Source organism: Pezoporus wallicus, unplaced genomic scaffold (genome assembly GCF_028554395.1).
Source record: "Pezoporus wallicus isolate ANWC-B61680 ecotype Strahan unplaced genomic scaffold, APGP_CSIRO_Pwel_v1 contig_4901, whole genome shotgun sequence".
Taxonomy (NCBI): domain Eukaryota; kingdom Metazoa; phylum Chordata; class Aves; order Psittaciformes; family Psittacidae; genus Pezoporus; species Pezoporus wallicus.
Window position 1 is genome coordinate 3,314,958 of NW_026640354.1, and position 24,506 is coordinate 3,339,463.

Below are 24,506 nucleotides of genomic sequence, written 5' to 3' on the forward strand. Positions count from 1 at the left end.
TTTAAACCCAGTCAGGTAATTCGTTCGCTCACTTCCCCCCCCCCTTTCTTGCCCTCCCCCTGCTCTCGGAGGGACGGAGAGGAGAATCAAAAGAATGCAACTCCCACGGGTTGAGATAAGAACAGTTTAGTAACTAAGGTATAACACAAATCACTACTGCTCCATCAGTGATAATAATGATAAAGGAAATAACAAGGGAAGAGAATACAACACCTCAGCACCAGCCGACCGATCACTCGCCCCCCAAGCCCGACCAAGCTCCGACCGATACCTCCTCCAACCCTGCAGTCTCCCAGCCCTTCCGGCTAACTCCCAGTTACATCCTCGGCATGACGTGCTGTGGTATGGAATACCTCTTTAGTCAGTTTGGGTCAGGGGTCCTGTCTCTGCTTCCTCCTGGCTTCCCCTCCTCCCTGGCAGAGCATGAGGCTCACAAAGTCCTTGGCCAAACCAAAACATCCTTGTTATCAGCTCTGTTCCCGAGCTGAAAGTCAAAACACTGCACTGCACCAGCTACCAAGAAGGAGAAAAAATGACTGCTACTGCTGAAACCAGGACAATATACCAGTTCATATATTCTGGTGAGTATTTTCTGATTTTTCTTTAGAGTCTGAAACTTTGATTAGGTCTTCAGATTCAATTAAAAAGAAGTCCAATGTGTAAGGCATACCAAATGTGTTAAACCAGAAGAGAGATAACCAAGCAACAGAGATAATCTGGAGGAAGAAGAGCAGCCCAGTCTGGATTGTGATCAAAGCAGCAACCTTATAGTACATACTTGCAATTTCTGATTTTCAATAGGTCATAAATTTGATAGAAGAAATTCCTATTTCTTACCTACATTTCCAGTCATTAGGTATGAATTCTGAAAGTCCATCATTCCCATTCCAACAATGTGTATAAAATCTTCAATCACCTGCATTAACTCCACTGAACCCAGATAGATCTAACAAAGGAAGGTCAGACATGTCACTAAGTATAATATCAAAACCTTTGCAGTAGCAAGTTCAAATAAAGTCTAAGTGCAATCAAATGAAATGTGAAAATAGTCAAACTGCTCTTCCCATGTTTCAATACCAAACAGTTGCTTTCACTGTAAACCAGCCATTTTGTCATTAGATCCTCATGTGAACAGATTCTGCTTCCCATACAACTACATGAAATCAGCTTTGCACTGAACTGTGGAATGTTTGCTGTAGCTCACTGCATTTATCAAAAAAAATATTTTTACTGGACTTTATTTTCATTAATGGTGAAAGCATTTTATATTCCATCATAATTCTAATTAAAATATTCTTCCTTCCTCTGGAATATATCTTCAGTAACTTCAGAACTATTTACACAAAAAGCTGGAAGTGAATCTTACCATGGCCTCTTCACATGATAAACTTTTGCTGCTTTCATAAATACTTAAATAATACAAATTTTTACTCGTAATACTATTATCATTGCTGATATGGGGGCCTCTTTAAATCATCTAGTTCAATCCCCTGCTCAGAGTAAGATCAGCTCTAGCAGGTTGTCTGAGACCACATGCAGTTGCATTTTGAACATCTGCGAGAATGGAGACCGCTGGAGCCAGTTGCATTCAATCACTCTAACAGTGAAAAAGTTGGGGTGTTTTTTTGCTGTATTTTAATTTTTCTCTCATGCTTCTTGTCCTGTCACTGAATACAACTGAGAAGAGTTTGGCTCAGTCTTCTTTACTCCCCGTTCCCTCAGGAATTTTTAATATTGATAGGATCCCCACTGAGCTTTCTCTTTTCCAAGCAAAATAGTGTCAGCTCTTTCAGCCTCTCCTGGCATATCAGATGGTCCAATTCCCTAAACAACTTCATAGCTCTTCACTGGGATCATTCCACTATGTCCATGTCTTGCACTGGGGAGCCCGGAACTCAGCACAGTAAAGTAAGATGAATTGCAGTTGCCTTTGCATTGCTATTACAGCCTCTCAGTATAATTTTCGAAATGGTAAGGACTAGCACATTTCCAAGAAATACAGTTTATCTGCAAAGCTGTAAGCTACTGTGATCACAAAAGCATTAAAAAACTTTTATGCTCAACAATAATGATGCATCATCAAAACTGCATTAAATATCAAAATAGTTATTAATAAGCTTAAAAAATCTGCTCATATAACATACATAAAAAATACCCCACACTTTTAGTTTTTATGGGCTGCTACGAACAGGACAATTTTCAGTAATACAGTATTTTGTGATAGAAAAAAGAATGGATAACCTGTTCACAGTGCTTTCTTCTTCGTATCAGTGAGATGCCCAAATTTCACTTTATGAGCAATATTCAACCCATTCTTTCCACTATCACAACCACAGACTCTAAAAAATGCCTATAAAGACTATAAATTCCAGCATGCTGCACTCCATCTTCATCTTGCTTTATCTGTCTAGATCCATAGTGCCTATTTCAGGACAGAGAATTTCACAACATGCTTTGTTTTCTCCATGGATCTTTTTATAAAAGGTCAGGCAGCAATACCATTTTTATGAAGAATCTGTTGTGACATTTATGACCCTAACAGGTTGTAAATGCTGCATCAGGTGAAAGAGACTTAATTTCTGTTTTTCTAATGACGAGCTACTGAGGTAGTAAATGTGAGTTTTGCATCCATCTCATTCATAGCACACACACTCACACATTATGTATTAAGTATACATTTCAGTAAAAGATTTTTTTCACCCTGGTTCTTGTGCAAAAAATTTTATAGTTAATAACATCAGCAGAAACCATTGAACAGTCAGTGTTACAGAGGTACTCTTAATTTTTATATACTTGAAGTAGCAGTCAATCAGTAAGATGCCAGCAGAAGGTGATGAAGAATATGCAGAATAGCCCCTGTGTTTTGAAACATCAGTATAAATTAAGGTATTGTAGACTTGAAGTGGTTTCCTGTGTGCAGTGCTTTACACCAGTTCTTAACAAAAGGCAAGTATTAAAGTGAGTGCCTCTTACCTGAATGATATATGACCTGCAATTAATGGTATAAACTGCTAGCATTTAATCTAGGAAAAAAACAAAACCAAAAAAGATATGCCGAGGCTTTGCAGCTGTGTACTTGATAGAAAGTCAGCAATTTGCTTACAGTGGGTAAGATTTTCTTTCCAGCAAAGAATCCAGAAAACAGGCTTAGTGGTCTATGCTAACAGTAGTTGTGGAGTTCAAGAAAATCATACAAACTGACAAAAAAAATGGCTAGACTGCCCCTTGGTTTGTAATGTTTAATTGCCAAAAAATTAAAAATAAAGCCAGCTGAGTGGCTGAACCAGAAACAGGCTGAACCTTTACTCTTTTTTAAATGAGTCAAGAGTGTTTGCAGTAGGTTTTATTCAAAGCACGTAATTACTTGCACACATTTTTTTTCAAGTTCAATTCTTACCTTGATTTTGAAATAAAAACTTAAAAAGTCTTCACACAGGATTTAATAATTTCAAAGAATATTGTTTCTGGCTTAAAATCCAAATCTGGTTAATCATAAGTTTTCAGTGTTACATGCAAAATATAGCAGAAAATAATATTTTGTATAGGAAGGTTTTTGTGGTTTTTTTTTTTGTCGTTGTTTTTGGTTTGGGTTTTTTTTGTTTTTGTTTTCGTTTATGTTTGACTTTTTGCTTTGGTTTGGGGGGTTGCTTTGTTTTGTTTTGTTTTGTTTTTCAGCAATGAAAGAAAAAAGGAATCTTATGAGTACTTAAGAATCCAGCTCACCCTTCCTAGCTGGTATAAAGTGCTGCTTGCTTCAACAGTTTTTTAGAGTCTGCTTGTGTAACTGCCAATGAACAGTAACAAGACCAGGGGTATGACTTCTGTGGGAGCCACAGATGAGGAATCTGAGATATAGTGAATTCCCCACCTTTGTCAGCAGGCAGCTACTCCTACATTCAGCCCATCTTGGTGCTTGCATATGTTCCTGCTTGCCTACCAGTCTTGTACTCTGGTCTGCGAGACAATGAATTACCAGGCAGAGAGAAAGAGATAAAGAAAAGTAGAAATACCCTCCTCTCCCTTTTTTCAACACCACTTCTACCAGCAGCCATGAGTGAAGGGAACTGGAGATTTGTTGTTCCCTCTCTTACCTTCACATTCTCATAACTACCTCTTAGGCGCTGTCATCACCTATCTTTGTGGATGGTGGACATGGTATGAGTAAGGGTGGAGGTAGAAGAAGACAAGGCTGATAATATAAGGAGTATTACCCTGTTTGTTCAGTAATGGGCTGAAATAACTGCTTAATATTGGTTAATATCTTGGTGCTGTTTATGGAAACTGCTCACACCCATGTGATTTTGCTGCTTCCGTCCACATCACTAAGGAAAATGACATACTTTGGTTTTGTAGCTGGTTCTTACATACAGGAACAGAAAAACAACAAAAGAAAAATATGATTTCTGTCTAAAATACAATGTGTCAGCTGCAGCGTCATATGTCCACTGCAAGGTTTGAATGAATGGTGAAAAGTCGTGATCTTTCCCTTCCTAGTCATGCTATAAAGATGAACTTACAAAACTGAAGTTGAATAGTTTCAAAGGCCTTTAAACACATAGTGATTTATTAAGAACCCCATTAAAAGTGAAGAAATTTCAAGTATCTGTTTAATACAGCGGCAATGACCTTACAAGGGCAGACCAAAGATCTGTATAAGATGTTTTCTTGCCTTTGACAGTGGCAAACAGGTAGATGTCTAAGGAATAGTATAAAGGGGAATGCTCATAAGGATACTTCTTTTGGAATTCTTGTCCAGCATTTAGCACTTTTGTGTCAAAAAAAAATCAACCCAAAACAAGCTACTGAATATCTTGCTTTCTTTAATCATTTTTTATATAGAAATGTTTCCTTCCCTCTGACTCTCTCTATGTATTTTAGTCTGTTGATAATTATCTGTACATTGTCATTGTTATTTGTATCTGAATAACTCTGATAGTTCTATGGTCATCTTCATGAACAAAAATATTAACATAACTTTATAATGTTCTTGGTATAAGCATGTAGGAAATATTTCTATCCAAGCAGAAAAAGAAAAAAAAAAGTTTTAATTTGAATTTTTAACTTTTGTATTTTAAATTAATTATTTTTGTTAGATTATACTATTTTATAAGGTGTTATCATCTTCTTTAACTTACTACTGAAATTTGTCAATCTTAAGAATCATAACTGTTCATCTAAATATAAGCTTCTAAAAAAGGTCTATTGTTTACATTTCTGTAAGTTCTTTGGTGGTGTTGTATGAGTTCTTTTAGGTGAGTTCCTATATATTCTGTTTAATAAAAGAATAATTGCAGCTAGGCCTTTGCAGCATTTTACGGCTTTTGTATGTACTTCATTATACCAAAAGGAAAGACATAATGAATAATCCCATAGAATGCAATGAAAATCCATTCATCAAGAGAAGTGCCTTATATTCTTAATTGTAAGAAAATATAAGGAATTAGCTAATGGATGCTGGAATTGCTCCTTTTTTGAAAAGGATCATTTATTCCCAAAATATTGTCTCACTTAGGATTTCCTCTCTCCTACACCTGGGTGTATGCTTAACCTGATTTTTGAAACCATACATTTCATTTTGTCATCATTTACTGACCTAATGTGTGGTTTCTCTTACAGTGAATGTCATAATATGTACAGTCTCCAATTTTTTAAACTGATGAGCTAGAAAATGCAAATCTTACCTGTTGTGCATCTTCCCATTTCTCTTTGTTTTCTTCATCTAAGAGGTTACTAATGATTTGAAAGAAGTTCTGAAAAATCAATTAAATAAAAGAGAAAGTAAAATGATCCTCAAAGACATAAGCAGTCCTATCCCTAAACTGACATTAAGAAAGTTTTCCTTTTTCTATTATAGATGCAATTCTGCAGCCTATTTTCTGTCAGTGGAAGGTATAACAAACTATGTCAGCTCAATAAAATGGCATGAATATTTTACAATTAATTGGCTATATAAACAGGTTCCATAGTACTGCTTTGTATAAAACAAGAACTGTTTTAAACTTGCTAAACTTCAAAATGTCACAGTGTTCTATTTTCAAATTGTTCTTATTACAGAAACTAGACAGCTATCTATTTTGCAAATAACATATGCTTAGAAAACATCAGGCTCAGGGTCACTAGTTTCTATTCCAAACATGATTATGATCCTTAATGACAATAAATAGGGCATACAATGGTATTTCATTGGTAAATGCTATGTGAAACCAAGTGCACCTTACTTTTAAAAAGTTACGTCTGCCTCTGCTTTAGTAATCTCAAAAGAAAGGGAATAAATAATTTCATAGGGTTTTTTACCTTAAACTTTTAAATTTTTTATTCGATTCTCCTATTCATTAACTATAAGGAAATCAAACAAACAGAAACAAAGAAAAACACAAATACAGAAAAAAAACCCTCATGGAATTTAGCTTTTAAATCACACATTTTAACAATCACTTTCTTCCAACTGTTTCTGGAGAACTTTCCTTTCTAATTTTGTCTGCTCTCTCTACCAATTTGTATTCTCAACTTCTTCATCTTTAAAACATAAGAATTTATGCAGTCTGTTCTTCTTAGGCCCATATCATTTTTTTGTGCAGAATGTCAATTTTATCTACACCCTGCCAATTACAGTTTATCTGTCCCTTCATAAAAGATACATGTAGTTTCCACTGACCTTAGTTGAAAAGTGCAATTAAGATCCTTGCAACCTCTAAAAAATCTTTAAGTGGAATACCAATGATAGGACCCTACTGGAACTCGGATTAATAGTCATTCTTTCACCTGCCCTTACTTTTTAGCCATTTTTGGGAGGATAAATAGGGCTTAAAAAAGGTTTAAGTGAAAAGTAACTTTAATTCACTATTAATGAAAGTACAAAGCATTCTACTGCACAGCGACTGAAATGAGAGCAGAAGTAACTTCCACACTTGGAGTACTATGGATACTGTGGCTATGCATGCAAAAACGTTCATTTCAATTTATGAGATATCACAGATATTCTACGTGTCTCACAACCATATGAGTAAAATATTGTAGGAAACAAAATTAAGCAAAAATTAAGACAATTATTTTTTACATGAAAACTATTTTTACATAAACCCATTTTTTTTCAGTTTAATCTAGTCCTAACACTAACTCCTTGACAAGTGAGAGGACAGATCTTTGCCTTATCATTTGGAAATTAATTATGCTAACCATAAAATTGACACAGATAAAAACTGATGTAACTTTTCAAATTCAATATAGAGGCGACTGACACCTTTGTGAACATGGGCAAAATAATCCTGTACATTAATAAGGGCACAATTCTTCTCTTACTGAAGTCAAGAGCAAAATATCCATAAGCTTCAGTAACATGAAATTCCATGAAAGAAACGAAATGGCTAATAAGTATGCACTGGGAGAGGATGACTGGGATTAATGACAGGGCATAAAAGAAAAAATATTATCATGGTTTGATCCAATTTGCAGTGACACAAAAGGGAAATTTCCAGTCAAGCTGAAGATAATAAGAGAAAAATGTAGCTATGTATCGCATATACTCCAAGAATATCTTTACTCTTTTTCAGGTATTTGGTAGCAAAATAAAGTATAATGAAAAGAGTTATGTTTAGTATTCATTACAAAGGATTTGCCAGTTTAACCAGGTTGGCAAATGATAATTGTGCAAATGCAACTTCAGCTAGGAAAGATGTACAGCTTTATTGGTCCCTCAAGTAAAATAAACTATTCTGGCCAAAACACTTTCAGGGCACTATAACCACATCTACTCTAGGATGTTATGATTTTGGTGAAGAGTCGGCCTGAGGGGATTTTGCGTAAGGAAAACACTTTTAGAAAAATGGTAATTTTGTGCTTTTCCAGTGTAATACTGTGGAGATCCAGTGGACTGAAATTTTAGCTAACTTTAATTTGTTAGGGTGCCAGCAGCAGCCTTGTGTTGTAGAATGGGACCCATTGTGGGAAAATTTATCATACTAAGGAGCTAGTTTTGCACTACATTTCAGCCACTGATTTCCCTGCAGAAACCGTTTAAGCCTTAATTGCAAAAGTATTCATGTCTGTGTAATGAGATATATCTGAGAGCAGCCTAGATTGACTGAAATACACTCAGGAGTTATAACTGTTTCTTGCAGATGATAAATTATATGGTTTTGCTAATACTGTGCTCATTAAATTTTATGTTTATTTTAGTTATATGAAAGCATTAAAATGACCAATAATTAACAGAAATATATGTGAAAAAGCTTATAAAAAATCCTAGACTCAAGTACAAATAAAAGCAATATCTTATTTGACATATACTTTGTACTTGCCTATAAACCATAAATGATGTATATGAACACAGTGATAAGAACATCTTGCTTCTTGAGATACTCTTTTTTTCTCTCTTTCTAACTCTGCTTGATATCATATTTATGGTAGCTGTGGAGGCTGAGATGCATAAAGATTGTCCAGTCGGCAATACACTGCTTTGTGGTTAAACTGAGACAATTAAATGGCTTTGCTGCTTCAATAATGAACAGATATGAGATGCATGCCAAAAATGTGACAGGATAATAGGGGTTAAAAAGTCTTTCACCTATTTTGACTATTCTGAGTCAAATTTTAAACCCCTTTATTTTTTCCCAGGATTTTTGAGGATAATGCCAGTTACAGTCAGGAACAGACAACTATGTTTTCCTAATTTAATTTCCTTCCTTTCAGTCTTTTTTTTTTCCGCAGTACAAATTCTTTGACCCTATCTGCAGCCATAAAGCTGTCATAAATCCCTTTATACAGCTAGATAAGAATTCCTTGCTACAAGGAATTAATGGATAGCCTTAAGTCACCTCCACTTTTGGACTTCAGCATAGGGAGTGTGTGGGGAGGGAAGGGGGAAGTTGAGGGGAAGAAAGCATTGCACAATCCCATTAATCCCTGACTGACAGCAATGGTCCCTGTGGCTAATATAGATGGGATTATACCACTCTAACTTCTCTGGGAGAAACCTTGTCTCCTGTTGGTCGCTGGATCAGGGATTGTACGAGTTACTTTGCCATTCTCTCCTGAAATGTAGTTCTGTTCCTGCTGTCCTGCCCTTACAAGGTACTTCAAGCACTCTTAGACCAGCTCTGGAAAGTGTTCTAAAATATTACTTATATTATGCTTATATAAAACTTTAATTATCTTCCAGGTAGAATTCTTCTTACACAAGTAATAGTAAAGTGGCCATCTTGTAGCCTTAGTGTACCTGCAGTGCATTTTGAAATAATTCTTATATTAAGAGAAAGATCCTGCTTGTAGAATAATTGCATGGCTTTTGTTTTCTGTTATTTCTGCTGTATCTGTTATTTCTGCTATATGTCTGTTATTTTTGCTATTCTGATATATCTGCTATATCTTGATGCACAATAACTTCCCTGTTTAACTGCCTCATACATAGCCTGACACTGTATGCGCAATGTATACATAAATATTGTTGCAAAAAAAAAAAAAGGTTAAAATATGCAAAAAGAAAACCAGTCATATAATGAATAACTTGGCACTAGACATGCATACTCTAGCAGCTTTGTTTTGCTTTTGGTATCTGTCTTCCTAAACAAGTGGCATTTTCTATGCAGCACACCAGGCAGTGGCATCTTTGTTTTGAGTAATTAGCCTGAAATTTTCAAAATTGATCTCACTTTTCTGGTCATTCTTTTTGTTATGGAGTCTCTGAATCACATCTCTGGTACTATTCATGGAAATTCACACTGGCTATAAAACAGTTTATAGACAGTTGAGGGACTATCCAGATGGATGAAACATATAAGAAACAAACAGACATACACATTTTTTCTTTCTCGATTTTAGTGGAATTGTTGTTTTTGTATGGACCTTAAAAAAATACTATCACCCATAATTCATAATATACTGTTCTGACATCACACGAAATGATAAATTACTACTTTCAGGGATTTTAAACTTCATTCATGCTTTTCTAATAATTTATTTAAAAGAAAGAAATAACACTAAGAAATTCTACCCTTTATCTAGTGCAAAAATTTGAGTGGAATTAAAACACCACACAGAGTATCTTCAGAAAAAATAATCTTGGTATTTTTGTGCAAATTAATTTAATTTTCACTTTTTTGTCACTTACTTTGATGATGGTCTAGAAAGCATGAAAATATGTGAGGTGGAAATAAAAATTAAATATGATCCTCCAGAGTATGGTAGCATATGACATACATTTACATATGGGAAAAATTGGGTTTCTCAGAAATTGACAGTAAAACTTGAACTGATGTTAACTGATCCAGGATTTCATTTTATATAAACAGAAGTCAGTAACAGAAACATTGCTTAATATATCCTGTGCAATGCATACGTTTAATTCTAATTTCACTTACTTTCCTGAACATTATGGATTGGTTTTAAGATTTTACCTTAGCTTGCAACTTGTAAAGAATTTTTTTTCTCTTTCTTTGTATTTTTTTTCCATCTGGGATTTAAAACCTCTTTATATTTAGGCATCCAAACATGAAATACATTTATTTCTTTGGTTTGGGAAATCCTTCCTTATTTCCTTCACAATATGGCCTTTCCTTTCTCCTTCACTTTAAAATGAGTAATCAAAAATATTAAAATAGTACTAACCATTTTGCCAGGTTCTGCCAGAACACTATTACAAATTCTGGAAAGAGTTCTACATTGCTGAAGTGAACAGAACTTTTGGCACTGCCACTAGTGGGAAAAGAGTCAAATTCTCTCTAACGTATGTAAAGTGCAAATGACCTGATCTGCTAAGCCCATGAACAAAACCACTTGTACTAAGCAGTTTTTTAAAGTTTATTCTACCAGATTTCTGTAGTGGCTGTGAATGATGAAGTAACACTGGGCTATCAGATTGCTGAAAGCATGAAAGAACTTAAAAAAATATTCCTTTCAGCTGGCCAACAAGAAATGTGGGTTTATTATGGAAGTTAATTTTTTCTTCGTGCATAGAAAACCAAGAAAACTGAATATTAATAGCAGGCTTATGAAAACTTAACTCTGGAAAAACGTACCAATACCCTGGTCTAGCAATTCTGAGAAATACTTATTTTAATAAACATTACACACTGAGTTGTACAGCCCATTATGCTCAAGTAAGCATAGTAGCTTTAGCTCTGACAGTATTTTAATTGGCCTCTTGCACAAGAAGTTTTAATCTAACACATGTAATAGAAAATTCATATCAAATGTATTATCCATCAGTCCTGTGCACTTTTAATTAAGTTTATTTATTTGAACTGAAGAAGCAATGTCAGAATTGCATAACTAAATACTGTGGATAGATTTTGAACTGAAATAAGCTAGGACAAACAACACTAGTGAATGCTTAATGCAAAAAAAACACCAACATATCAATCAAATGAAATCAAACCTTGAAAGAAAAAGACACTAAAATATATGTTCCAAAGAAAGCATTTTCATTTTTTACTTGCTGCATTATTTTGCTTATTTCCCTTACTAAACGTAGCCATGTCTTTTCCTATTTTACACTTCCATTTTAGTTTTATTTGAACAACGTTTATTCATTCAGAGTATTTCATTTCCTTATGGGTAAAATAAGTGACACGCAGTATACTGACATAAACTCCATCAACTGAAACGTTACCTTAAAATGTATCCCTTACCTGCACCCCATCAGATGCAGGGATATAGTTTGCTCTTTTAAATGTGTCTGTAACATTTCTGAGAATTTCCACAGAAATCAGAAGGTCCCCTGCATAAAAATTCTTCCTCTGAGTCAAATCCAGTAGTGTCTTGGTTACCTGGGACATGCCATCCCCAGCCAACATCCTCTGTCCTTTGGCGAGATGCTCTTTAATCTGTACCAGAAGAACAAAATTAATATCAGAACCTACTTTACTGAGAAAAAGGTATGATAAAGTGTAAATACAGACAAAAGTATTAAATATTAAAGCCATTATAATGTTAAAAAAATTCTAACAAAGTTCATAATGTTAAAGAGAAGGCAAAATAGTCTATGATGGCAGTTATTACATTTATTAAGGAATCATGGATTTTATACTGAAAGACTCTGAAGCTTTCATGTCTCACCCATTTTCTTCTCTTTGGACACCAGTAATTTCTCAACATCCATGTTCTCAAAGGAACTTAATGGGCTGGACTGCAACCTTAATCTACTGCAAGGATGTAGCAAGGAACAGCTTTATTACCACTGTTGGCACCCAATAAACAACTAAGAGCTCTGAAAAAGGTAAATGATAAGGCACTCCTTGTTATAATCTAGTTCACTATAGGAAGGCCAGCTTGGCTAGGCAAGACAAGAATAATGGTTTAGGTGGAAGCTGATTATGGTGCTCTCTTCTATTAACAAAAGTGTTAACTTGGAGCAATCCTGTTTGTTTTTTCAGGAAATGCAAATTAAATTGTTAATTGCTGTTGTGTACCTGACAAGAGAGAATACTTTAGTGGTAGCTCTCCCAGCAGATCTGTACAGGGCTAGTGATAAAGGTAATCCAAAACATATATACTGGTAGAAGAATCAGCTGAACTTGTGGATATGATTAATTCTTAAAGCTGACTCAGCATCCCAGGAAGATGCCTAGTGTATCAAAGATGTCAGAAGGCCAACCAAGGCTGAAAAAGAGCGCATGGTTTATACAACCTATTTTAAATATGCATATGAATTTATGTATAAAAAACCCAAATTATTCCAAACTGAATATAAATTAAAGATAAATTACCTGAGACAGACCTCACTTGAAGCAGGAGGGCTGAAAAGAAAATTCTATGCAACTGGCAACCAAAATGCTGGCACCATCTCTGTAAATGTGTCTTCAATTATGTTTTAACTTGGTGTTATTAATGACATATAGATGGAAGAATGACTAATGTAACATAATTTGATAGTGAAGTGGAAGGAAGAGTGTAAAGATACTTCTTCTTACTTCCAGATATTGTCAGCCACCTTGTATGGCTATGAGGAACTTCATTAAAACCCCAAACAAAATAAAGCCCACCAAATCAAATAAAAAAATAGGATATATCATGGAAACAGTACATTTATTAAAAGGGTTCAAAATAACTTTCATGAAAGCAATTAAAAAAATGCAATTATCATCTGACATACACAATCTAAATAAATATTTTTTTTTCCTGCTGCTGGGTCCTGGTTATATTCTGAACCAGTCTTGAGATAAACTAGATATATGAAACACAGCAGGGGCTGAGCAAAGTGGCTGCTTCAAGTTATGTCTATGGCCTTAAGTCATCCTTCTAGCAGCTGGAGATTGTTATGGATGACAACAGGCTTTCCCAAAACCTAGAAATTCCTAAGACTCAGGAGAACACACGCCCACTGCAGCACGGGCAGGGATTGAATCTACTCTATCCCATACAGAGGTACAAGTATAACTGTATGATCCAATATTAAGAAAAATAAATAGATAAAATTCAGTAAGTAGAATTCAGGCAGCAATTTATTTTTTTAACAATACTTTTTTTTAACAAATATTTCAGCAGCAATACCTCCCCTAGCCTTCAGAATACTGTAATAAGTAATTAAGCAAGAAGCTTGCTTGCAGAGGTTTTTTTGTGTATTTTCTATTCATTTTAGAAGAAGGCTTTGAAAGTAATGTTGTAGGAGAATAATAGTGGAGAAAAAAGGTGTAAGAAATTTCATTTGAGTAAATTTGTGATATTGTATGCATAACATTCTGAACTACTTTCTTGGGAACAAGTGAAGGCAAGCAAAGCTTGGTTTGTATTTTCCTGTGAAATGCTGCCATTTCCTTCAACTGCTCACATTGTGTCTGGGTAGCAAATTAAAAGGGCATCAGCTAGCACAGTAGCACAGAACAGTAGAGTTTTTGCTGGAACCTGTCCAGCTGTTCACTGACCCCAGAGCATATTTCCAGATTTTGAAGATTAACAACATTCACTGCGTCTTTAGTTAAGCCCAAAAGACATACAACATAAAAGACAGTCCATAAAGCTGAACTTTCAAATCTAACATGTGCCTCAGGGTGTACTGTTGGGCAGACATCACTTGAAGGCAGAGCTTAACAAAGAACAAAGATGTTCTTTTAATTCCAGTAGCAGCAGCAACGTGATCAGTCCTCACAAAAACTACTGTACTTTTATGCTTGTTTAAAACACTAGTAGAAAAGCTGTCAAACTATTTAGCATGCTATTTTATATTGCATTATTTTGCTTCCTTTTGCTCCATCGCTATGTTCAGCTCTTGTTTGTTTTCCCATGCTCCTGCTAAACTTTAAAATCACATTTTAAAGAGGGCATGACCAATTTGTTGTTGGTTTTGGACCATGTGTAGCATACAGAACTCTTGGTCTCAGCTGCTTTTGGAATGCAAATAATAAAATCATTATTGTTTTGGCTGGTTTTTAGACTTTTGAGCAAGCAAAGGTCTGTTTTCAGTGAAAAATTTTACAGATCTGTAACAGCAGAAGCAGGAGCTTTAGTATACTTTTTAGTGCTTTCAGCAAGACATTTTGATTGCTTTTGGACACAATGATAAAAAAGGTCTAGCAAGTGCCTGCAATGTCAGAGGACTAAATTATTACATCTACTTCAGAAGCAGACAGGGTTGTGGTATGGGTGGTTTAAAGTAACTCAGAATAATTGGCTCTTAAAATTACAGCTCAATTTGGAAGAGTTTTTTTTTTAAAAATGGCATACTCAGAAAGCTCAGCTTCCCAGCACAGGTACCCTTCTTCCCAAAGGCCACACTGTTCATACACAGCTTTGTGAGCACCTTTTCTTCACCCTCTCAAGCTCCAGTTTTTTAGCTTGATCCTTAGATGCCCTTCCAGACCCACACTGCCTTGAGTTAGACTAGCAGTATACCCTTAAATGAAGAACAGCAAAACAGAAGGTTGAAATGTGTTTAGGTAAGGAAAGCGGGTGAAAATTAGAGATAGTTACTAGAAAGTTTTTACTACAAATCAGCAAGCAAAGTGCAGGACAGGGTAAGAATTAAAGCCTCTTTAATTATTAGTTTCTTACATAACGTATTTTCTTGTAAGAAAGCATACAGCTGCTAAATGTGACTTTAAAATCACAGGCCATTCACTCAGTTGGTAGCTGGTATAAAACTATTAAAGCCAATGAAGATATCTAGATTAGTATGAGTTGGAGGTAATGGAGTACTTGCATATCTACCACAAGAATCTGTCAGTGTGAAAATGCAGAATATTCTCATGAGTAATTAGCATGTCTTTCTCACCATACTGCTTATTTTCTATGCTACGGTCACTGTGGTATTACGCACTGCCTAAGAAAGCTATTTTGGTCACCACTGTAGATCCTTGTAGTTCTCTGTGAAGGTCATTTTTTAGTGGTCTTAAAGGCAGGCTCATTAAAAATAAAGTTTATGAGCCAAGAGATAGTGAAATGAAGCAGCTGTTAAAGTGATTCTTCAGTTGTCATCTCAACCTCTAGCCGCCTGCACTATATGGTTGCATACTTGAAAAATTACTGAGATGTTTAACTGGACTTTGACTCAGGGTCCAACTGCTTTTGTCCCTCAATTTTTCAGAAAGTACAATATAATAAAAATGCCTCTTTACAAAGTCAGAGCTCCTCAGCCTTCACATTGGAGTACAAATTTATTATTGCATAATAATTACTGCAAACTTAACATCTAAACATGTTCTAAAAGGACAGAAAACAATGAACCCTCAAGAAACCTATAAAATATTGAAAAGAATTATTAATTTGAGGAGTAACTACCATCATCCTTTGTTCATTATTTTTTAAGATGATGTTGGATTCATGGCAAGGTATTACTAATGATGTCATTAATACATTTTATGGTAGTGGGGCCTATAAGAACTCAAATTAGGAAGCCTTATATAGAAGTGAAGAAAGATAGTTTGAAATAAAAATTTATCCTGAAACTGCTTATAATCTGCAAACCACTTTGCCTTGGGCTTTCACAACCCAACATTATTTCATGAAATATTTTTCATAATGCTCTTAAGATGCAGAACAGGAAGAAATATTCACATCACAACTATAACATGATGTCATTTTGAGAAAGCTCTTCCTTTCAGATTTGAGAAAAAAAATTCATTACAGGGTGTTCTTTTCTGATTATCACCAGACGGTGTTTTATCTATTTTAATGCAGAATCTAGAAATGTCACTTACTTTTCCTTAGTATAATTAATTATTTACAATGTATTTGTTTATTTTCAGTCTGTTTCAGTGTTCAGGAATATTATTTAATCTGTCTTTTAAAAGAAACAGAGTAGGTCGGAAGATACAATTATGTATGTTCAGGTATGCATCTGAATATTTATAAACTAATATTGTGTAAGAGTCTTTTTCCTTTTCTATACATTTAACATTTTATGAAGGAGATTGCTAAAGAAATATCAAATAATTTTTCACTTTGTCATCAGTGAAATTAGTTAGTAGTCTCAGTCTAGATCATGATAACGTAATAAATAAACAGTATCTGCAGAAATAAAGGAAATCATATATTCCCTTTTCTTATAATAGAAAAGGAAAAAGTAATTGGTATACATTGTCTTAAGAAAGATCAAAGATATATATTAAGGAAAGCTTTTCAGCTGTAAAGGAACTGACATACTATGGTTTACCTGAAAAGACTATGAAGTTTTCTATAGTGGAGGCCTTAATAGCAGTCAAGAATAACAAAATGATGCAATAATGCAAGTATAGCTGATTCTGATGGGACAGAAGTTCGGGCTGGATGGTCTTACGAATTTCCTTCCAGTTCTATGATTCTGTAACAGGTCCCTCTAAATATTCTGAAACCCAGACTAGAGCCTCCTCTAATATACCTGAAACATAAATGTCAAAGTTTAAGGAGTGCCCTGAAACTGAACTTTTACCACTGTCATGGTATGCAATCTGCTGCACCAAATTTCTGCAGATACTGTGCTGCAGTCTGTCTCTGTGCACTCTGCTGAAACCACTGCAACCCTGTGCTTTAAGGAACCTATTCCAAATTTACATTGATGAAGACAAAAATTAGGATTGTTTCACTATATACAAACAGTTTTCCCGCTGTCATACGCTTCTACATTTGCTTGGGCAAAATACTCCTCAAAACTGTTCTATTTTCAGAGAAAAGAAGCCAGCTTAATTACACAGAATCCTGTGCTCTTCTAGACATTCACCTCAGGCAATCTAAATCTCTTCACAGATGTCAGAGAAGCAGTCAGTGCTCTTCTATATGTGATGAGGTGATTTGAGAATCTTTGAAAAAAAAAAAAAAAAATCCAGTATCTGCAGAAGTCAAACGTGTTTTTAAAAGAAGAATGTGACCAGCTCAGAGGTTTGCTTGGTTCTGTCCACACCCTCTTTCTCTACACTCTTTCACAAGAACTCCTATTATTTGTTCAAGAGATTTTTTTTTTTCCTCTCTAAATGATTCCATAGTACCTTTTTTTTTTTTTTTTAATCAACATAATCAGTATCATCCAGTCTTTGAGATATAACCACCAATTAAGTGACAGAAAAAAGAGTAACAAATGCCTCTAGGGATGAGAAATGAATAATAATTAAACAGATCATGTCTTTAGGTGGGGTTTTATTTATTTATTGATTTATTTCTTATCACTTTGTTGACCAGGATTTCTATTATTGTTTTATTAAGTGCTGCTATTAAACATTGCAATTATCTATGATTAAATCCTGCTCACGTTGGCATGCTGTTGGAGAGATTTTGTTGTTGTTATTGTTGTTTCCTTTTTTAACCAGAGGGCATGTCTTCAAGATTTGTGTTATCTACGTATAACGCAACACGACAAGAGCAAGAGTTGAGAGGAAAAGAGAATTATGACTCTGACAGGGTTGTTTTCATTCTATGGCAAACATAACATTGCTTGAGGTAAAGTCTCCTGGCTCTCCACACTGACTGAATGGCTGAGGTTGAGGGGGTGACAAAGGAACATGCTACAAATTATTTGTCTTTCTTTTATTATAGTATGTGGTCATCCTAGTAAGTATGTGACCCTAAAACTTAAAGCTCAGATTAAATGCTTCCATTCATATGTTTATTTGATTTTAACCAGTTTCTAGATTTACTTATTTTTTTTTGTTTCTATACAGTTATCCCAACAATACTCACTTCTGCTTGCAGGGAAAAACAGCACGGTTTCTTCAAGAGAATTAGCATTACTGTGAGCCCTAATTTCTGAGTGGGAGTACAGCAATAAGTAGCAGGGCAAGAGAAAAATATTTTGTCCCTCATATACTTAAATCTGAGCTTAAACACGGTGGGGGAATACAGAAAATGAAGTAGTGGACAAAAAAAAAACAGGGGAATGAGTGTAAGTGTAAAATGCTGTGGCCATTTCTATGCCTCTAGCTGTCTAGCCAAATTCTTGCAGTCATTCTGCAGCTCTGTTGGAGTGAAGGTTCCTTCAGTTCTCATAGACTTCAAGGGAAAAATTAGAGGAATTCTTTCTTTATTGAATTCTTAAATGGCCTTCATCTCTTGTTTTACCTCTGGCCGTACCCTTGTGAGTTCATCTGTTGGCTACAGAGTTGGCAACACTGTAGCGATCAGGCAACAGCTCTGGCTGCTGCAGCAGACGCAGCAGCAGCAGCAAGAAACCATGTGAGCCCATTTCATTTAACAAAGATTACTCTTCGGTAAACCAGACATGGAAAGATGATTATGGCTGCTTAGAAGATAGTGGGGACATTTCCTGAATTTAACAAGTGGAAATAGTTAGCTACTAAAAAGCAGATATGTAAAAGCAGAAAGGAAGAAAAACAACTTACCTATTGAATTATAGTTGTGATGTGATAAAGCAGAAAACCAGGTAAATGTTTGGAGAAAACTTTGTATAGCATCTCTAAGATTGAGATGCATGAAATATGTTGGAAAGATCATAAAATCATTTAGGTTGGGAAGCACTTTTAAGATCATTGAGTCCAATCATTAACCTAACACTTCCCAGTCCAGCGCTAAATTTTGTCTATCAGTGTCACATCTACATGTCTTTTAAATAACTCCAGGGATGACGAATTCACCAGCTCCAAGAGCAGCCTGTTCCAATGGTTGAAGTTTTTCCTAATATCTAATCCAAACCTTCCCTGGCACCACTTGAGACCTGCTCCTCTTGTCCTATCATTTGTTACTTGCAAGAAGAGACTGACACCCACATCACTACTACCTCCTTTCAGGTAGAGAGAGATAAGGTGCTCCCTGAGCTTCCTTTTCTCCAGGCTAAACAATCTCAGTTCCCTCAGCACCTCCTCATGAAATCTGCTCTCCAGACCCTTCAGCAGCTTTGTCGCTTTTCTACGGACCCACTCCAGCACCTCAATGTCTTTCTTGTAGTGAGGGCAGAGAACTGAATATAACATTTGTGGTGTGGCCTCACCATTGCTGAGTACAGGGGGATGATCACTGCCCTGGCCTGCTGGCCACACTATTGCTGATAGAGGCCAGGGTACTGTTGGCCTTCTTGGCCACCTAGGCACAAGCTGGATCATGTTCAGCAGCCATCAGTCACCACCCCCACATCCTTTTCCATTGAGCAGCTTTCTAGCCACGCTTTCCCAGGCCTGTAGTGTCGCATACGGTTGCTGTGGCCCAAGTGCAGGAACTGGTACTGAGCCTTGTTAAACCCCATAAATTGGCCTTTGGCCCATCAATTCAGCCCACCCAAATCCTTCTGTAAAGCCTTTATATCCTCAGGCAGATCAACACTTCCACCCAACTTGGTGTCATCTGCAAACTGAGGGTGCACTTGATCCCCTCTGCCACATCACTGATAAAGATATTAAACAGAACTGGCCCCAGTACTGAGCCATGGGGAACACCAGATGTGACTGGCTGCTAACTAGAGTTAACTCCATTCATCACAGCTATTTGGGCTTGGCCATCCAGCCAATTTTTTATCTAGCAGAATACACCCGTACAAGTCACAAGTAGCTGGTTTATCCAGGAGAATTCTGTGTTAAAGGTTTTGTGAAGGTCTAGGTAGACAACATCCACAGCCTTTCCATCACCCATTAAGCAGGTTACCTTGTTATAGAAGGAGATCAGGTTAGTCAAGGAGGACCTGCATTTCATCAACTGATGCTTACTGGGCCTGATCAACTGGTTGTCCTGTCCATGCCACATGGTGGCACTCAAGATGATCTGCTCCATAACCTTGGCACCAAGGTCAGACTGACAGCCTGGTAGTTCCCCAGATCCTCCTTCCAGACCTTCTAGATGGGCATCACATTTGCTCACCTCCAGTCAACTGGGATTTCCCTGGTTATCCAGGACTGCTGATAAATGCTTGAAAATGGCTTGGTGAGCACTTCCACCAGCTCTGTCCATACCCTTGGGTGAATCCCATGCAACCCCATAGACTTCTGTGTGTCTAAATGGTGGAGCAGGTTGCTGACCATTTCTCCTTGCATCACAGGGCCTTCATTCTGCTCCCTGTCCCTGTCTTCCATTTCAGAAGGCTGGCTACCTGGAGAACAACTGGTCTTAACTATTGAAGACTGAGCAAAGAAGGCATTGAGTACCTCAGCTTTTTCTCATCCTTTGTCAATATGCTTCCCCTCACATCCAATAAATAATGAAGATACTCCTTAGCTCTCCTTTTGCTTTTAATGTATTTAAAGAAACCTTTTTTATTGTCTTTAACAGCAATAGCCAGATTAAGTTCTAGTTGGGATTTGGCCCCTCTAATTTTCTCCCTGCACAACCTCACGACATCCTTGTAGGCCTCTTGAGTTGCCTGCCTCTTCTTCAAAAAATCATAAATTCTCCTTTTTTTTCTGAGTTGTAGCCAAAGCTCTCTGTTCAGCCAGGCCATTTTGAGGTGCAGATTTATATCGGTGGGATCAAGCACTGTAATTTCATGAATGGAGAAGGTACCACAGAAGCTTTAAATACATTTCACTCTCCTCATTCTAAGTTCCTCATTTTTGGTGCCGTTTGTAATATACAGTTTAAAAAAAAGGAGCCATTCACTTGGTATAAAGCAGTTGGTTTCTAGCCTACATATTTCATATGAGTGGCTGAAGTATAAGGTTATTTCCTCTACTTGGCAAAGTGCATATTTGTTTACACACAGTAAAGCAGATCTGTTAGGACATTGAGAAAGAGATAGTAACTTTATAATAAGTTATTAAAAGCACTCTAACATCCAACATTTCAATCCATGCAAGAAGTTTGGCAGGGCAAAGCAGGCAGAACTTTCTCAAAACCAAATGAGTGCCCTCACCATCAAGCAAACAGCAGTACAGAAGTCATTAGCTTTTATCTGAAGTTTTAATCTTCCCCTGTGCAGAATGGAAAAATATTAGTGAGGCAAGGGAAAACTGTTACCTGCCATAATCTTTTGATCAGTTGCTTTGTGATGTGAGAGAAAACAGTTTGCCATCCTTCTGTCAAGAATTGAAGGTGACAAAACAGAGTAGACTTGTCAATTCTGGGCTTACCATGGAGGCAAGGTAAGGAAAGCAGATCATTTACTAATATAACTTCACTTCCCATCAAAGGCTGCAAAGGTGAAGAGCTGGCATATACCAATATAAGGGCAGACTGAAGCAGAAAAAAAAAGTTGTTACCTGAGGCCTGTACATTCAGAACTATGAAACTAAGCCTGGTTCCTTTACTCTGCGGCTATATAAAAAGAAATGAAGCACTAAACAGGCAAAAAAAGAGCAGTAAATTTTTTAGGAGGAGTCCTTTCATTCCCCAGAGTATAGCAGTCATTTCAGTGAGAAGTACATGGACAGGCTGATACACTGCCCTTGTAATATGATTTGGAAAAACAAAATCATCTCTAATGAGCTGCACTGAGCAAATAATTATTCACCTCAGAGTTCTTTTTATCAAATTATATTTTAGCCAAGCACTTGCAAAATGTGAATAACACTGCTGCAGAAAAAGGGGAAACAAAATTACAGTATGAGCTAGAAGCAGCAGAAATGCATTTTTATGGCCGTATTATCAGTTTGATATGCAAAGATTCACCTGCATAAGTTCCTATAATCCTTCAGAAGTGCTAATATTTTGACACCAGCGTGATATTTCATATGTAAATTTTTTCTTATTAACTCTCAAGAGTTAAGAGGTTTTTTTTTGGTTTTCCAACTTCTTTCTGATAGAAAAGCAGCCCAGCTCACACAAATGCATGTTTGATTTAGGTGTTATATCACTGAAATTGTCACAAATTAGTAACTTATTTTTATCAAAGCAACTAAATGTAGAATTTCATCATCCAGGTTTAAAAACTGTACTACATAGGTTTAGAAAATGGGCTTATCAATCAGTACAGCTTTTCTTATAATATTGGCAATGACCTTCAGAAACAGCATTTTGATGACAGGCTTTAATCTTCCTCACTATTTATGAGCGTGGTACTATTCTCATTCAAACCAGAATGCCCAAAATCTTTAGAGGAACTCTTATTTTAGGCAAAAAGGCTATTTTAGTGTGTGGCGAGTCAGTGATATATTACTCTTATTTTTTAAGTAGATCCCTCACAAAAATCTTTTTTTTTCTGATTCAATAAATCCTCTAACTTAGAACACATGCATAACAGTAAAAAATAGAAATAGCCCTGTATAGTCAAGTATTTTCTCCATTTACATAAAATCAGTTTCTAATACTCTGCGGCAAGATCTTATTCATTAACAGTTTTCATTAAAATTGGTCATGCAGCCTTCAGATATTAATCTCATAGAGATCTCATAAACTATGAAACATCATTCCTCTTCCTTACAAACTATTTTAATCCCATTTTCATTTGCTGCATTACCATGGCTCTAATTTATTGGGTTTGATTTTTGTGGGGGCAGAGGGTGACGAGTTTCTTTGTTTCGGTTTGGGTTTCTTTTGTTTGGTTTTGTTCTGTTTTGGGTTTTGGTTTTGTTTTTTTGTTTGTTTGTTTGTTTGTTTGTTTGTTTGTTTTTTTCCTAATTTAGGTGCCCATCATCCATGGACTGGATTAAGAATATAGAAGAAGCCTTTAAGTATGAAGCAGTTGTTCATACAAATGATAATATAGGATATTCCGAATGCTGGGGTCTTAGTTCTTAGTCTTCTTTCTTGTAGCCTACCAAATTTTACAGGCTTCAAGAGAGGATGAAAATATAATTAACTCTTGAAGCATTTTTTTTTCTTGGATACCATCTGAGGTAGGCCTATGGACTCCTAATCACTGATTCTGTTCTTGGTCCTGCAGTCACTCACATCCAGTCACAGAACAAATAATTGGATTTCTTAATATCTCAGGAAAGATTTCACCCTGTTTATACAAATGAACAAAGAAAAAAAAAAATCAAAGCACCAAAACAAATTTCTCATCAGGTCAAATCCACTTGAGGTTTGCTGGTTGAAACTTGAAAGAAGATGAGGATTGAAACTTAAAAAAAAATAAATAAAATTGGAGAATGCATTCCCCATTACCTTTTACAAGAGAGACTAGATATCTTCTTATAAGAGATACAGTAGTTCAAGAAAAGGTCATAAAATAAGTCATACTTATTAATCATGACAGCCTCCTTCTGGATCTAACATTTAGAAATCAATAAAGACCAAACCAGAAATTAGATATCGCAGGAATAATTGTTGCAGCAAGACTAATTAATAGTTCACTAATATACAGTTGAAATGCTAGAAATGAAATAAAAATGGAAACTCAAACTATGCCTATGAGTGGAAAAAAACCCCTCAAAATTTTGAGAAAGCAGGGAAATTTCTCCCTCCTAACCAAAATCTGGTGATGAGTATGTGACCAAAAACTATCCAGAAGGAACTGAAGAAAGGATATCCACTGCCAGTAGATCTTACTTAACCTTACTTCACCTCCATTCACAATAAAACAGACACTTGGAAGAATTTCGTTGCTGTAATTTCCTCTTTCTTAAGGACACATTTAACAACTTGTGCATTATTGGGCAAAATATCCCTCCCTAGTTGCAGAGATGACTGGCGATAGTGCTGAAACACCACGCTTAGCCAAGAGTGTTTTCTTAATGCAAAGCCACAGGCACTGCAAACACACTAGGGTAATACAAGAAATTCAGAACAAAAAGTGATATATAATCTGCAGTGTTTCTTTTTCTGTTCATCAAGTTATTGCTTGATCCTCTAGGTCACGATTCCAGAAGGCAAGGCACCTATTTATCACTTTGCATTTTCCACTTATAGTGCTTTAGTTAGAACAATTGTAATTAGATTCCTTAAGTATTATTATTATAGCTAACTAAATAATTTCCCAAGGGTCTATGTCATGGATTTTGGCATTTTTGTCCTTTAATTTGTTCAGTGAATAATTTTTCATATTAGTCAATTAGGTGTATAAGCTGGTCAAATAGTATTTGTTGAATTCATTTGATAAGTGATTTGTACCAAATGTTGGATAAATTATTCATAACTAATTGGTTCCATTATTCAAAATGATCTAATTATCATACCTAGTCTTAAAAGGGGCCTGTATTCATAATGCACAAGGTAAATTAAACTAATGAAAGTACAGGCTGTGCGTTTGTTGCATAGCTGAAGTGCATCATCCTCTTAACTGCTTTTAC

General features: G+C 35.9%; 1 protein-coding gene across 8 annotated transcripts in view; it reads right to left on the bottom strand.

Annotated features, from left to right (window-relative positions):
• ADGRB3 (adhesion G protein-coupled receptor B3) overlaps window positions 1–24,506 on the bottom strand; it is a 468,139-nt gene that overhangs the window by 227,477 nt on the left and 216,156 nt on the right. For all 8 annotated transcript variants that reach the window (XM_057418854.1, XM_057418850.1, XM_057418851.1 and 5 more), the window contains 3 exons: window positions 11,625–11,819; window positions 5,682–5,750; window positions 838–946 (listed from right to left, as the gene is read on the bottom strand). In XM_057418854.1, coding sequence (XP_057274837.1) covers window positions 838–946; window positions 5,682–5,750; window positions 11,625–11,819 — 373 coding nt within the window. The remainder of the gene's footprint in view (window positions 1–837; window positions 947–5,681; window positions 5,751–11,624; window positions 11,820–24,506) is intronic.